The sequence below is a fragment of the Lagopus muta genome, chromosome 9 (assembly GCF_023343835.1).
Source record: "Lagopus muta isolate bLagMut1 chromosome 9, bLagMut1 primary, whole genome shotgun sequence".
In the NCBI taxonomy this organism is placed as follows: Eukaryota; Metazoa; Chordata; class Aves; order Galliformes; family Phasianidae; genus Lagopus; species Lagopus muta.
The window spans coordinates 9,852,841-9,869,436 of NC_064441.1; the positions used below are offsets into that span (position 1 = coordinate 9,852,841).

General features: G+C 48.0%; 1 protein-coding gene across 5 annotated transcripts in view; it reads left to right on the forward strand.

Moving 5' to 3' along the window:
• The window catches only part of TP63 (tumor protein p63), a 143,484-nt gene that overhangs the window by 35,735 nt on the left and 91,153 nt on the right, over positions 1-16,596 (forward strand). For 2 of the 5 annotated variants that reach the window (XM_048955071.1, XM_048955072.1), the window contains exon 1: positions 12,610-12,732. The exons of 2 other annotated variants lie outside the window; for them this stretch is intronic. In XM_048955071.1, the coding sequence (XP_048811028.1) occupies positions 12,671-12,732 (62 nt within the window). In that variant the 5' untranslated portion in view covers positions 12,610-12,670. Of the gene's footprint in view, positions 1-12,608; positions 12,733-16,596 lie in introns of those variants that run through there. One more of the 5 variants, XM_048955080.1, reaches the window with a different exon arrangement.

Consider the following 16,596-nt stretch of genomic DNA (forward strand, 5'->3'; position numbering starts at 1 on the left):
GAGAACTTTCTCCATGATTTTTTTCCTCCTTTGCTTTGCATGCTTTTGAGGGCTCTGTTTTCTCCTTCACTGGACATGTGATGCAGCCACATACACCCATAGCATGAACCAGCAAGGAAACCTTGTGGCACTTGCAGGAGTCACTGACCATATGCCCAAGCTCTCTGCTGTAAAAATTCCTTCATTGAAAATGAAGGTCATGGCTGTATGACCAGGTTAAGACATTTAAGTTTTAGTACACATTGTGTATCAAACACAGCAATGCTTGCCCTATCTCAGCTTGTCCCATCAAGGCAAGAGAATTGTAATGGTAACTCCTTTTGCAACCCACCCTTATTGAAAAGAAGAAAAGGAACAGCTCATACTGGCAACTGATAGAAGCTGGCCAAATGTCTGCTGTATCTGTACATTGATTTTTGCCCCCATCCATACCTTTGGAGATCCCCTCCTATTTCAGCATCCTTCTAAGATGACTGCAAAAGAGGCCCTTCAGAGGGCTACTGCAGAGTAGCAGATGCTTCAAATCAGCTGCACATACAGGGTGAGCTGCTGATCCATTTCTGCCAACTTCAGCTTCTACACCTACATTTTCAGCTTTGAAAGAGACCTGTGCTGAAAAATATCTTCAGATAGACCCTACTGCTTTAGGTCCGGGACTCTTTGCTAGGGTCTGCCTGTTGGATACAGTCTGTTATAATCAGGCTTTCCTATTTTTAATTGCTCTAGGGCTGCTTTTCTAGTTGCTGACAGTTATTGTTTTTTCCCCTACTCTTACACATCCCTTTACACTTTTCAGATGGTACAAACCCCTTGTATTTTCCCCAGAAACTCCTACCAAAAGCCATCCTGACATTCTCACCTCTAGGGCTCCCTGTTAGCCAGCTACAAAGTAGATCTGGCAAAATGCATTCCCTGTATCTTTGTGACTGGAGCCCTGGAAAGCCATGCTGATGGCCGCACTGGTTGTGTTCCTAGTGGGGCGAGCTTGACCCATAGCTGTTGGTGGATTATATGACCCATAGATTTTGGTGGAGCTGTGCTTCCTCACCTTTCCATGTGGCAACAGGAGCAGCAGCCTCAGGGCTCTTTGCCCTTTCTCTTACCCTTCCCAGCTCTGTGTCCCAGCTCTGCCCCTTTCCTGCACTGCTGGGAACTCTAGAGCTGCCTCGGGCACAACGAGGTGCCTCATGCTTGCCTTGATGTGGTGGCACAGGAAAGGCAAGGTGAGGGTGCTGAGGGTTGGAGCAAGAGAGCCTGAGAGAGCAGGTGCACTGCGGTTAGGGCAGATGACTCCATCCAGTTACTCATCTCCGAGCAGGTCTCCACTTATTCCTCTCTCTTCTTTTCTGGAAAGTTACTGTAATTCGCTTATTTATGATGCTTTCTGTCCCTGCAGGCGGGATGACTTGTTTTACTGCTATCCACTCACCTGCAAATCATTGCTTTAGGTCAGCTGCAGCATTCAAGGGCAGCCTGAACCTACTGAATACTGTCTCCAGCCCGGTTTGCACATTTCCTAACCATCTTGAAATGTGCAAGTAGTTCACATGCAGCTTTACTGATGGTCTCACCTGAGGTGATGCTAGATGTATTTTGAAGGATGATGCACGTCCTCAGCACAAAGCCTGGCTGGGTCACACCTCACCTGAGGGAGAGGGTGGCAATGTAGTGTGTGTAGGCAGATGTGAGCTCCAGCTGGACAAAAGCCAGTGCTGGTCTGAGCTGTGTGGCTGTGGCTATTCCGGTGCCAGCATTACTGAGTATAAGGATATGCTGGCCAGGACTTTCAGCCAGGCTTGTGCAACTTACATGGGCTTTGGTCCTGGTCTGAGCAGGGCTCAGTGTGTCTGCTCAAAGCAGGGCAGAGCAGCTCAGCATACTTATCCCACAGATATGCCAAATGCATGTCTGTAGAAGCCAGTAATCGATCCCATCCAGATTCCTCACCATTAATCTTCATCTCCAGCTAGCATCACACGTCTTGAGGTCAACAGTGTTGAGATCAGCCAAAATCAATAAAAATCTACATTGTTAGTGTATCCTTAGTGCAGTGCAGCTGTCCTTGCTATGCAGGGAGCATAACTTAATCTCCCCGCATGATGTGTTGAATTTATTGCTTGGCGACACTCAGGGAATATAGAGTGGTGGTGGGTGGGGAAAATCCTGGCTTTTGATTCAGAATTTGTACTACAGCTGTGAGTAAAAACACACATCTGATGTGCTGACTCAAAGCACACGGCTCCCATCTGTGTTGCAGTCTCTCACCATAATGCTTTGCTTTCCTCCTCTCTGCACTTATTGATCCAGCTAGTTCCAGGTGGATGCAGACTGGGTGGATCAGGTACAGAAATAATATTGAATAAAACTGCTCATCGGTAGCAAGTCAGCAGTCTTTAATCCTTCCATGTAAGGGGAAAAAAAGTCATTCAAATTAAGAGATTGTTTTCCTTTTAACTCAGCTCTTGAAAAACGCCACAGTGAATGATTTCATCTCCTTAAGCAGATCCCCTCATCTGGCTCCCCGGCAGGCATTTGCTCAGTGTCTGTGCCACTCTCTGTGCACAAAAAAAAAGCTGTTCACAATGTCGGCTCCTGCTCTAAGAGGGATTTCTGAATACCTTTTCCCCAGGCTGCTTGCTTGCTGAGTACACCCCAGGGCATGAGAAATGGGAAAGTAGCAACAGGGGAATGATATAGCTATAGCCCATTAATTAAAATGAAGAGGTTATCCCAGCAGCAAAAGCCTTAAATCAGTGAGAATTCTGCTGCGACTTGAATGAGGACAGAGTTTCATCCCAAGTTTATGTGCCATGTGTCCTGGCTTTGTGCCTGTGGTGCCTCAGTTCTGCTTATAGTTGGGTTTTACACTCTCATTCACAGACCATCCTTATAAGAGCCGGCTCTGGTCACCTCTCTGATGGTTACATCAAAGCCTAAACCAGGCACTCACCTGTGAGAAAAGGGAAGCCACCAGTCTGCAGGAGATTTGCACAGATAAGTAAGACTATGGCTTCTCTGAGGTCAAAGGGAGCTCAGCGCATGGCTGTGGAAAGCTTTGGGAGATCTTTGGAAAATGCTAAGCTTTGATCTACTTCTCCTTGAGGTCAAAGCAACTCCTATTATTTTGCTGCTGATTTGCTTGTGGGTTAAAGTTGAGCTAGAATTACGGAGCAGGACTTTCTGGCTTTAGTTCTGCAGCAAACTTCAAGGAAATCATGGAGAACTGCTTCTTTCCATCCCTGATGTTTCCTGCAGAGCTATTCTCAGTGTACATGTTGTCACCTTATGTGATTTATAATCAGTTGGAGTCCAGGACGTGCAAGCACACGGTTATGTGTATCCACACTGTGATCCCTTGCCCTGATGCCAGAGATAAATGCTTTGACTCTGGACTTCTATTATGTTCTCAGAACCAAACCACTCAGCAAGCCTGCCTCGTGATTCCACTCAACCCTGTCATAATGATTTTAGAAGGAAACCACAAGAAACGTGGTGGTTTTGGGTCTTCGTCAAAGCACAGCAGAATGGCGTTGGCTGAGCGTTTATTTATTTTTTAATTCACTTTAACATTACATTCAGAGTGAAAGTCTGGGCATATACCTAAGCAGACACAAACGTAAAGAAGGCCTTGCATATGGTTATGGTGAGAAACCACTGGATCTCATCTGAAAACTTACTGGGGACACCAAGGAGAAGATAGTTTTAAATCCATGCAGCTATGTGAAATCCCACCATGAGAACCGTGTGCTCTTTTGGGTTATTCTGCTGTTTTTCAGCTCTCTTTTCTCTACAAAGCTCCATTTCCTTGGTATACATTCAAATTTTAGCTGCCATGAATCCAACGTTTGCTTCTCCTGTCCACTTTTTTCATGCTCTCCCCAGACTCAAAAACAGCCCAGCTCCCTCTGGCATAGCTGAAAAGCAGATACCTTCCTCTCCACATCTGGGTATGAACACAGTGGCACGCTGCTGCTGTGGAATAAAATCTTTTTATGATGAATAATAGCTCTGGAACTTGCTGGGCATCTGACCGTTTGTAGTTAGTCAAGGAGTTGCCTAGGTCAGTGGCGGTGTGAGTAATTCTAAAACACTGGGCAGTTGCCTGGGTGGTGTGTAGGTGCCTGCACACCCTATAGCTCTAAGCATGCTTGCAGTGCTGTATGGATGGGGCAGGGAGGAGGTGGTATAGTCACCTGGCTGTATTTTGGGACATCAGACAGAGCTGCTGGGAGGGCGTTTGTGGGGCTGCAGTCTGTAGCAGCTTTCTCTTCCTGGGCTGACCACCATGCTGCTCAATTTGCTGCCAAGGACAAGGGTGGCCAGCCCCAGGGCTGACGCTGGTGCTAAGCAAGCGGTGCTGCACAGGGCATCTGGTTGGTGGAGGTGTTCTCTGTGACTAAGCAAGATCCAGGGCATCAGCCTTGAGCAGGTGACCTGAATTGTTCTTGTTCCTCTAGAGTTCCCGTGGTCCCAACAACACCTGGGCTGGAGGCCACCAGGAGGTAGCACTGATGGGGCTCTCAGTGCCCTGGTGAGTGAAGCCTGCAGTCCTTCCATGAAAGCAGACGTAGCAAAAGCCCTCTGGGATTAATAACAGCTGGCCACATGTGCAGTGCATGCTTTCCTCTTCCTGAGCACTTTACACAAGGATCCTAATGAAGCCAACCTTGCGCACCACAGACTGAGCTCTCTTAGCGCTCTTTAACGGTAGGAGTTGTGAAATATTTGTTGCAGCTATAATTAGGGAGTTGAACAGATGGCAAGAGCTTAGTTATAATTAAAGCGTAATGCACAGTGAAATAGTCCAATGCAGCCAGTGATTCAGCGGCAACCAAAGAATTTTAATTCTTTCTTTGCTGGGCTTAAGCTTCAATTGCAGGAATTGAGACTTCGGGGAAAGTTTGTTGCATCACTTCTTACATAGGGACGTGGCTCTATATTAAAGGACTGTGTGGAAACTTTTGATTGCTATGTATTAAGTTATATTGTGTGGTCTTATTTACCTTAGTAACTTGAAATTCTATGTGAAAAAGGCATGTGAATTGTTTAAACAGCACAGAATCTGCATTTTGCAATCTATAATAGCAGAGACTTTTAAAGTCTGTCTGCCTAATAGTTGATTGTTAATGCTTTAGGATAAGTTATTTGGCAAGGCATTAATTAAATGTTCTTAAGAATACGTTTTATTTATAAAGCTGCTTTAAAAGGTATTATCAGTAATAATAATTTAATGCATATTTAATACCACTTTCAAGTATGGTTCATTAGACACCTCGTGCCATTAGAAGTGGAAGCAAGTGGCTAAGCTGTTCATTTTCTAGGAGACAGTGCTAGAACTGAGAGCAGGCAAAGAGCTGATGCAGACCCTGGGAGCTGAATGGCAATGCCTGTGGCATTGAGGCTTTCTGAATGGATGCTCTTTGAGTTGACTTGCACCATCCTTCACAGTTCCTACCCTTGAGGAGGGCGACTGAGGCAGTCATAAATGCTCCCCAGCTCTGTGCATATCCCAGATGTGAGGTTAGGAGGCAAATGGTGACAAGGTGGCCCTGTGCTTCTATACCCAGCGACGTGACTCAGAGTGACTGGGAGACCCTGGAAAAGGCTGTGGGAAGGCGGGGGGCTGAAGAGGCACTGAGAGGGGCTGGATTGTGGCTTTGTGGGGAGCAAGTAATAGGACGGGGGTGAGACCAAGCTCCGTTTTGCTGACACTTGTGCTTGCGGGATCAAAAAGAAATAAATAAATGGAAGAAAAAAAAAAAAAGAAAGAAAAAAAGAACCCACAGCCTTATCTCCGGTCCCAACGCGAGCGTTTCCGGCCTGCTGGCCTTTGCGACAGAGGCGGCAGCGCTCAGCAGTGACACGGCGCAGAGAAGCGGTCACGGAGCACGGCCGGGCGGGGCGGCACCGGTAGGTGGCGCTATAACGCACCGCCGTCGGCCCGGCCTCAGGGCGACCAGCGCGCGCGCTGCCCCGAACGCGTGGCACCGCCGGAGAGGTCAGAGGTCAGGGGTCAGAGGTCACGGCCGGCCGTGCGAGGAGCCCTCCCAGGCACAGAGGGAATCCGAGCTCTGCGCACCCAGTAGGTAGGTGGGTGTTTGGGGAGGAGGGACCGGGTTTCTAAAATGTCAGATCGCCTCTGTGGTGGGTGAGTAAAAGTGAGCCAGCCTGCCTGATGCTCCTGGAGGAGCAAAGGTGGTGATCCAGGTGAGCTGGGCCCATGTGGAGTGCAGGCTGCTGCACAGAGGATGTGCAGGTTTGTGAGCTTCCATTGCTGGTGGTTAACACTTTGGGGAATTTTTGCTTTAATTGCTACTGGTTCTCAGACTGGCTTTAATCCCATCCGTTTGGGTATGCCTGCAGGAGCTGTGCTTACACCTCAGATTGCAATAGAGGCACATAGCCTTAGTGCTGGGAAGTGGAGTCCTGCCAGGCAAGCAGTGAGTTTATTCTGTATCCTGTTTGGAACTGAGAAAAATCTATTGAGCTCTATGCTATTGCATGGAGGATTTGGCAAAAAGACAGAGAGGTTTCTGCCTGCATGCAGATTATGCAGAGATGGGGAAACACCAGGGGACAATAGCAACAGTAGTGATACATTGCTGAGATTTAGCTCAGCTCTGACTCACAAGGAAAAGTTGGAGGGAGAGAACAAGGAGCGATGCAGCAGTCTTCAGTCTGCAGCATTCCTGTTTCCTCCACTGAGGCAAATGCCATCCTTGTGAGTGACTTTCACTCAGAGGGAGTCTCTCCATGTTGGCGACTTGCTGGAAGCTTCTTGCTTTACGTAGAATAAATTTCTCCTTGGACTCACTTATGGTGTGGTGCTGCTATGTGCCACTGACTTTCAGAAGCAGATAGGAATAGCCCTAATACCTATGCACTGACCTCCGTGGTATCTGATGGGAAAGCCTTCAGGTGGGAGCAAAGCTGAAGAAAACTCCGGGATGGACCTTGGGGTGAGAAGCTGAGGGTGAGCCTGTGCTAGGGGAGTGAAGAGAAGCAGCAGGGAGCTGCTAGCCCTGCCCTGCCACACACCCTGCAGGATGCAGCTCCCAGGGTTACTGGTAGCAACCTGAGCTTGACCCCACAGGGCTCGCCGCCGCCGTGTGTATTTGCAGCACGATTCTGGCCAGAATGCTAGACATGTCATGTGGCAGCTGTACAGGGAAGCCAAGCCTTCCACCTACACAGCTCCTGCCTCTGCTTTGATATGCAACCCAGACCAGACCCCATGGCGGAGCGTTGCCACCTGTCCCAGCCCCGCTCAGCCTCCAACCCAGCTTTAGCCGAGCCTGGGGCCCTGCTGTGTCTCAGGAACGCCCTGGGATGGTGGCACAGCTGCAGGGACCTCCGGGAGGGAATTTCCCTCTGCCCAGCAGGTCTGTCGCTCCCTTTTTGCCTTAAGAGCAATGGGAGATTCCCATTGGAGTAGTGCAGTGTCCTGCCAGGTCTTGAGGACAGGGCAGGGACTGGAATATACTGTTGGGGAGCTGACTGCAGTGTGGGAGTCTGCCTTTTTGTCCATGTTTCTGGTTTATCTCAGCCTCACATTCTTCCCCATATCATAAGGACTGGGTTTGACTGTTCTAATGCAGGCCAGGGAATGGCAGTTGCAGTTTGGTGATGTCCTAGTACTGCTTTCTGAGCTGCTTCCTTCTGCTCTCTCTCAATAGAAAAAAGGGCCCTGATGTTTAGGAAGAGTCAAGAGAATCTCCTTTACTATTTATTTCCCTTCCCAAGATCGATGGTCAGCTCCAAGCCTGCCTTCTTGTCACCTCCTGAGACAGAGTCCTGGGGACCAATGGTCCAAAAGCAGTTTGTGCTTAATTACACTGTTTGCTGTTCCTTCTGAGAGCAACACCAGACTATACTGCTTCCTGCAAGTGGATGGTGCTCTGACCATGCAGATGCGACAGACACGTCACCAAAGGCAAACAGCTCTGAAAGTGGTTTTTGTTGCTTTCAGGAGGGTTTGAAGGGTGCCCTCCTTCATTTCTTCCTAGCTCTAGGTAACACTTAGCAGTCAAGATGAGCATATTGCAGAGTACCACTGTTTGCTTGCACTGCAGACAAAAGGTGCTAGGGGAAAGTATTAAGTAAAATGGCTTTTTCTTCTCCCCCTTCAGTTTGCTATTCTGTGAAGTCTCCTTCTCTCAGTGCAAGCAGAGCAGGGGCAAGGGTTTGCGTGAGCACAAGGCCGGAAGTCTGACATTTGTGGAGAAATGGAACCAGAGATTGCTGTTACCTGGAGGCTTCTCCCACCACCGTGGTGTTTGGCTAGGTGCTCTGCGGCCTGTGAGGTTGCACACCTGCTACCCTTCCATTTCAGTGGAGTTGTTGGTAAGGTGTCTTTCCTCTGAGCTTAGTTCTGTTGCTGGAATTCCTAAAGCCTTAACATCTTTGAAACCTTTAAATATTAGTAAAAACTTAGTTGAAATTGGAAAATGTGTTCAGGAGGGATGTTGACATAGTGTGATCTTTTTCCCTCAGATAGCCAAAATAAAGATTTCTTATTGCCAGGAGTGGGAAATTATTTCCCCCTCCAAGTTTTTTGAACAAAAAGAATCCCCAAATATCCCACGGAGTTTCTCACTTTTGAAAGAAATTCATGAAAAAAGAAAAAAAAAAATACAACCCACAACCACTCCTCTGGAAATCCCAAACTAGGAAAGAAATGTTTCATCCCCATAGTGTAGAGGGTGGGGCTGATTTCCCAGTAGTTGGGAAGGTGGCTGAGAGCAAAGCTGAACCTGCCTTTCCCCATCTGCCTGAGCTCCTCAGATGGCCCCAGATCCATGGCCCTGGAGCCACAGGGGTGTCAGGGAACTGCTGCTTTCTTTTTCACCCTTGTTCAGGACAAAGGTTGGCATGCATCTTGGCGCTGAATCTGGGTGGTGGCAAGTAAATCTGTAGCAGTCCCTGCTAAAACATACACATATGAGAACCGTATGGAGAGGGTGCATGGAGGGGTAATGACAAAATAGAAAAACAGGCAGGAAACAGCTGTGGGATTTCCCAGACGTGGAAGCAGCAGTGACAGAGCGATGCCCCGCATTCTTGCCCACCTACACACATGCTTCCTCTGCATATCCCCATGCCGCCAGCTCACCACAAGCGCTGTGGGCTGGGTTGGAAATCCACTGGCCAGACAGATCCCCGACAGCCTGGCTTCCATCATTCTCCTGCAGGGCATGCATCTGTTGCTGCTGGGTTAGCACTGCTCTCGGAGCAGCCTGCAGGCATCCCAGAGTGGGCAAGGAATGCTGGGGATGTCATAAGCCCCGTTTCCTCTTGAGTTGCCCACCTTTGAAGGCTGCTACCACAAGAGCTTCATTTCACAGCGGATTTTCTTCAAGGCAGCGTGAATGGGGTTGGCCAAATAATGGGGGAGCCTCCCAGCTATACACAGAGCTCTGGCAACAAGCATACGCCCACCCTGGGGCTTGTGATTCCACTGCAGGCTGTGGAGCGCAAGGAGCGCCCTGCAGCTGAAGGGAGGTTAATGCAGTCTAGCTGCAAATGCTGATATCTACATTGGGAACCTTTGGCTCAGCATTGGCTGCAAGCGAAGGGCAGGAGGGAAGATGGGGTTAGATTGTTGCAGGTAGTTGTTGCCTGGCTGTCACCCATGGCTTCCCGTGGCTCTGCTTTTTGATGGGAAAAGCAAGCAGTGGACCTTTTCAACCATTTCAAAGAATATCTAGATCTTGGGGGGAAGCTGAAAACGTCCAGCTCTCTGGGAAAAGGCAGCCGCGTTCTGCATGTGCTGCCAGCGTGAGCCAAACTCTGAACCATTTGCATTTGCCCAACCCTGGATGTGAGGACTGGTAAGGACTTTGGGCAGCTGGTGGCCCTTTTTGAAGTTTTTATGGAAATGTCCTTGCTAGACATCCCCTCCCATCAATGCCGTGCGAGCGAGAAGAGAGCCCTGCTCTGAGCTCATTACAATTATGTGGTACTGCTTTTTAAAATTAATTAGTTTTTTTCAGGAGCAGATATTCTTTTGGTGTGAATTACAAGCTGGAGACTGGCTGCCTCATCTTGACTGGGGTGCTGCTAGACGTGTTTGGCTCTCTAAGCAGGAATCACAGGCTGAGTGGTTTGGGCTATAACAAACTTGGGCTTAATGTGACTGGGGAACCGAGGAGCACATGGAAGGGCACGTGGATGGTGGACGATCCTGGCAAAATTTCTTTAGGCATTGCAAAGAAAGACTTTTTGCACCATTGCTGCTGTGCTGTGTTAATGAGGTGTAAGAGCAGAGCTGAAGTTCATCTTTGGCAGCATAGGCGGCCCAGCAGCTCCAATCCCAGGAGCAGCCCTTGGGACGTCTTGACTGACCTCACAGTGTTAACTGGGCAGTGCCAGGTGAGGAGAAGGGCTGAGAGCAGAGGGGCAGGTCTGGATCGTGGGGTGGGAGTTGTCCAGTCTTTCCCTGCTTCCAGCATTTTGGTTTTGGCACCCACATCACGCTGGCAAAGGCTTCTCTAGTTCCAATGGAACAGCGCGTGAGCAGTTCCGTTTTCACACAGCATTTCTTTTTCATGAGACTTCTCTCTTCTGAGCTGAAATCTAGCAGGAAATACAAACTCTTCCAGAATGGACACACTCATAACAACTTGCATAAAGCTATGCCTGTTCCGCAAGGGCATGGTAGAAGAGATCCAGCAGGCTGCTGGTCTGTCTCTTGGGGCAGGCAGAAGCTCTCAGCAGTGTACTCCTGTGGACTGGAGCAAGAGGCTGAGCCCAGCCTGATGCCTCTCCAGCCAGGCTGATTGTCTGCACTCATGAGGATTGAAGCCGGATCCTAAGGCTGGGAGAGCATGGTCTCACACTCGTGCTGAAATGGAGTGCATGGGGAGATCTCCTTGTTCTTTGCCTTCAGTACAGGGCGATTGTTCAAAGCTTGCATCTCCTCAGCAGCACAGCCTGCTTTGGCTGTTCTTACACTTCTGCATGGTGCAGAGTTGATGTTTTATGCCAGGCAGAAGCAGTATCTAGCAGCAAGGAAAGCCTTAGCTTCAGTTAATAAACACGTTGTTCGTGTCCAGCCTCTCTTCCGTGGTCAACACCACTTAGTTGCTTGGGCTTGAGCAGGGATCAGTGAAAGTTGCTTGGGCTTGGGCAGGGATCAGCACTACGAGTTTGCAGGATTCACAATTCACAGATGTTAGGAACTATCAGGCTGAGTGTGGGTGGAGAATGTCAAGTCCGAAATAGCTCCCCTGGCACAGGCAGCAAAGAAAATGTTTCCACATGACATTCTTTGAACCAGAATTTCCTACAAGGAAAGAGCAGAGAGAAAAATAAGAGTCAGTCGCTGCCTTCTCAGAGGGCTTCAGGTTTTTGCTCAGGACTTTGGCATTCGTGCTGACATCAGCATGAGAGATGCTCAGTAGGTGAGCAATGGAGCAGCACCCTCTGTGTACACAAACATACATGTCTGCTGCAAGATGCAATCCCATTGGGTCATAGATACATGGATGCTATTTTTTCCTGCTGGAATCCATTTTAATTTAGCTCCTGATTCATATTTCATTCATTCTCCAAAACCACAAAACCAGGATAGGTTTACAGCCTGTGCTATTTAGATGAGTTATGGAGGGGGAAAAACAGGGGAATAAAGCAGGTTGCCTTCTGAAATAATGGTCTGAGAGGAAAAAAAAAATAAGAAAAGGCAAGGTGAAGGGATTAGAAGTGCCCTTCTTGGTTTTCAGTTTACTTCAGGAAAATCTGATCTTCCTTTCACCTTAGGTAATGATGAACTTAATTTTGCTCTTATTTCTTCAGACTTTAGTGGTTTGAAAAAGACATCATCCCTATTTTGTTTCTTCATACTTCTCAGGATATTTGAAAGTATTGTATCACATGGAAAATATAAATTTTCAGAATGCTAACACAAATATCTCAATTTTCTTTGGGGAAAAAAAAAAACCACATAAAAAGATATGGAGTGAAACATTAACAATTACCTCTGGTGCTTGGGGGGGGGTGGCAGGGAAGGGAGGGAAGAAGTGAAGGGGGGACAGAGGCACAGAAGTTCAGAGCTAAATTTAAATGAGGAATTTCCCCGTATTTTGTCATTCTGCTTTTGAAACTACAACCACAACAGACAGTTTGAACTGCGTCGAGAGAGAGACTGAAAAAGAAAATTTCCCCAGGCTGTGTCATGCAGGTATTGGCCCCAGGGAAGCTTTTAGAGCGCGACAAAATGTAGTGCGGGCAGGGGAAGCTCCGGCCAGCTGGAGCTGAGGATGACCAGCGGCTGTGGCAGTTTGCAAAATCGCAAGAGCTGCCAAAATTAAACTGTGAAGTCAGGCGGGAAGGCAACCAATGGCCGATGAGATCAGAAGTTCAGAGATGCCCCAGATGAGCTCCCAACAACAAGTGCGGCCGACGTACACCGGAGTTTATTAAGGATGTTGAGAGGAGGGGAAATATTGGCGCAGAAGATGCCCAGCTGGTGAGGAGGGACGGGTGGTGATACTCAGGTCACTTGATGAATCCCATTGGCCAAGCCCCTGGGAGATCCCACCCATCTGCAAGTGCAAAATAAATCTCTAAAGTTGTATCTGGCATACCACTTGACCTTATTGCTTTTGGCCGGCTGGCTTTGTATCTATTTATTTATTTTTTTTGCCCGTGCCCTCAGAGGGGCTGGAAGGAGATGAATTTTGAAGCGGCGCCGTTCAGCACCTTGCAGTACTACCCCGATCCCTGCATCCCGCGGTGAGTCCCGGGCGTGACGTCGCCCTCTCCTATCGCGGCTCTGATCTCTGCGACTCATGTAATTGTTAACTTGCTGCTATCGGCCAGGGGCAGCTGGGCTGCACGCGGAAAAAATGTGCCGCTCTCTTCATGCTCAGTGGAGCTTACTATTATTTTTGGCTTTCTAACAGGTTACTGTTTAATTATAGGCATCCGCTTAAGATATCGGCCTCTTCCTCTTTGGCGTTAGAGGAAAAATATAAGATAAATAACCTGAAAGCTGATAGCGTTTTGGAGGTGAAGGTTACTCAGAGCTTTGGGAAGTGCACAGGTTGCTGTTACTTTCTATAGCAAGATATATGTTTGTTTGTGTCTTTAAGTGAAAAAACTCATGGGAAGAATATAACCACAGAATCAGTCAGGTTGAAAAAGACCTTAAAGATCATCGAGTCTAACCTAAGCTCTGAGATTTGGGAATTGAAAAGATAAATAAATCGTTTAAAAGATCCAGAAAGGAAACTCCTTCTAAGGGAAAGCACATTTCAAAGAATATATTTTCGTTCTGTTTAGCAGCCAGCGCAGAGCCTGACAACCACTCTTATTTTAGCTTTGTTGTTAAGCTGAGTTTTAGAACTTTCCAGCAGATAAAAGAGCGTGTCTGCACGAGGTATCACGGTGTCACATTGTCGGACTGTTTGTTTCTCCCAATAGGAGATACTATATTTAAGCATATAAATGACATGTAGATGGTATTTTTCCAGTCGTAAAGTTCGGAGAGGTGAAATCCTCAGAGCACGGTCGCTTGCTGGGCTGCTTTAAGGCTCCTTTCTGGCCGTGCTTGCAAAAAGCCCTGGCTGCTGTCGGCATTCCGTCTGCAGAAGGGTTAACTCTTAACTCATCCTTTTCATGGTGCATGTGTTGCTCCTCTTCACGGTGCATGTGTTGCATAGCTGAGGGCTTGGCCGTTGCGATCTCTTTTTCTTTCCCCTCCATTGCCAGGATTTGTTGCAGCATTCTGTTTTCCCCTTTAACGTGCTCCATGTCACTGTAGTTTTGGTGCTCCCTGTGCTGGGAAAGCAGAGGAGGGGAGCTGGGAAATAGCGTGCGGTACTTGGCCATGCTGCTGCAGTGCAGGAATGTGGAATGAAGTAGAGGGAGTTGGTTTCTCTTCCAGAGCACTAACATGGGGCTGCCAGCTACACACAGTCACGCTTTGCTGTCCCAAAAACCCACTAAGGGAGCAGCACCCATCTGGGAAGGTGCACTGGAGGTTGGAGCAGTGGGGTCTTAGCATCTTGAAGGATCATTGAATCACAAACGGTCCCAAGTTGGAAAGGACCCATGAGGATCACCAAATCCTACTCCTTTCAAGTCCAACTTTCAGTGTTTGGAAGATACAGCTAAGCAAATTCCCAGGTAGAAAATAGAAAAAATATTTTTTGATATATTGAGAAGTCCAAAGATGCACCAGCAATGGTACCTGAGCTGTGGAGCTACCTCCCAGAGCCTGTGAGCTCTGCCGGTTTGTCCCATCCTGTGTCAAAGAACAGAGCTGTAGAATTGGCACTGTGACTAAGGCAAAAATCCCAGCTGGAGGAGGAATCAGGGAACGAAACTCCCTTAGCTGTACTTTGTAGACTCATTGGAGTGGGCCTTCCTCACCACTAGGTCTGTGTCCTCCAACAAATCACTGGTCCCAGCCGCGTGCCTTAGCAGCACAATGAGGCTCTGTAAGCGGCCATTGTGTTGTGGGAAGCCTCAGGACAGCTTGGGACAGATAAAGTTTGTGACACCCCTCAGTTGTAAAACCCGATCAAGATGTAGCTCAGGGTAATAACGCTCTCAGCTGTTCCACGTCTGCTTTTATGAACGGAGAGTGGCATTTGTCCAGTTATTAGTGGCTGTCCTCTGCGTGGTCAGAATCAGCTGGGAGCTGGTCCCTGAAATACTTTTCTCAGTGGGAAGACATGGTGCTCAGCTTGGGGCTCTGCCCATGGGATGCCTCTCGGGATGTGCTGGGTGACATTCTTCTGACTGATTTAACAAAACTGAACGGTTTCATAATCGCATTTATTTTACACACTTTGAAACATTTTTGCTTTGATGTGGTCAGAGCGCGTTATTTAGCCAACACCAACGTGCTTCTCTGCAACTTGGGCTGCATTAATATCTTTCCTTAAAATTATATGTAAATAATAATCTAAAGAGCAAACTGATAACACTAAGCTGAGGCATGCTGGCAAAACAGTTGTGGAAAGTGTTAGAAATGCTGTTAAAATGGGGGGGGACAGGAGGGGTCTTGCTGACAGCCAGATCAGCTGTGGCATGGGACAACTCCCTCCTCCTTTGGCATGGGGAAGGATCTCCACCTTCCCTAAATGCCCACCTAGCTGCAGCTGGAAGCCACTAATGCTGAAGGAGGACGGCACTGTAATTATGATCAAAGTCCAGCTGTTCAGAGCTATGTAATTAGCTTCACTCTCCAAAGCTGCTTTTTTTTTTCTTTTTTTTTTTTCCAGCTAATGCCTGGTTGGGGGAGTGCTGTTTACAGATAAGTTACTTGTGTTCTTGGATATATAATGGTCATTAGGCTGTGCTTTACCCAGGAGCTGCCTACTTTTGGGGCTGCACCTGCCTGTGCTCTATGCTGGGTCCTGCCCTGCTCACCCTGTGCTCTGCTAATTGGTGCCCCAGCATTTTGGGTCACTGAGGTTTTCATAGAATCACTAAGGTTGGAAAAGACCTCCAAGATCATAAAGTCCATCTGTTGACCCGTCACCTCCATGCTCACTGACTGCATCCCTCAGTGCCACATCTCCACAGTTCTTGAACACCTCCAGGGACAGTGACTCCACCACCCCCGTGGGCAGCTGGTGCCAATGCATCAACAGTCTTTTCCTCTTTGAAGGCATTTTGCATCTCACTCTTCCTCTTTTATTTATGTTTTTGTGTTCTCAGCACAAGGGGAGACACCGCCCTGGGTTTTAGTTGAGCAGTTGCTAAGAATAAATAAAAGAACAAGCCATCAAGCAAATGGGGAAAACAAACAAACAAAAACTGGCCAGTTATGCAGAAAACCTGTTGGTAATGGAGAATTGGGGAAACTATCAGAAGTGAGTTGGAGCCAGGAAGAAGGAAAGGGCACAGGACATGACAGCATCTTCTGCTGGGTTCTGTAGCCATACGGATTTTGATGAGCAGGGATCTTCCATCAGGAGCACTGCACGTGTGGCTTCACCTCTCTCCTTCAGTTCCCACACCTACCATATGGAGCTGGCAACCAGATGGCAGTTCTCAGTTAGCCTCACCAATGCTAATGCTTGCAATGCACTGAAGGCAAAAAACTGTCTGTACCTCTTCCTCTTGCTAATAGGCAGAGTTCTCTCTCATTAATGGTTAGTAATTAAGCAGCTTTCTTCCTTTTGGATTGGAAGGGACCATATTCAGGCAAACCTTGCAAGCTACCCTAGTTTGGTTTAGCTGGGGATGTTGGAGCAGAGCAGTGCTTACGCTGTTACAAGGCAGTACCTTGCAGGAAGATGTCATCCCATGTGCAGTGCTCTGCATAATGCTTGCATCTAGGCAACTGCATGCTTTTTTTTTCTTTCTTTGTGCTTTGTGCTAAATAAAATAACCTAACTCTTGCTGTGATGGGGCTGACAAGTCTAATCTGCCACCACCTTTGAGAGGGGAGCCCAAATCTGCCCTTCTAGCAGAAAGACCTGAAGCCAAGTGAGGAATGGCACGTGGTTCGGTACAGATCTTTCTGCAGAACCAGCTGGGGGGTGCAGCAGGTACTTTCCAAAGATGTAGAGAGGGACCAGAAGCAGTCCTGAGCAGCTCGTGGCGCAGGACATGAAGAAAGGGTCAGCATGCAGTGTGGCC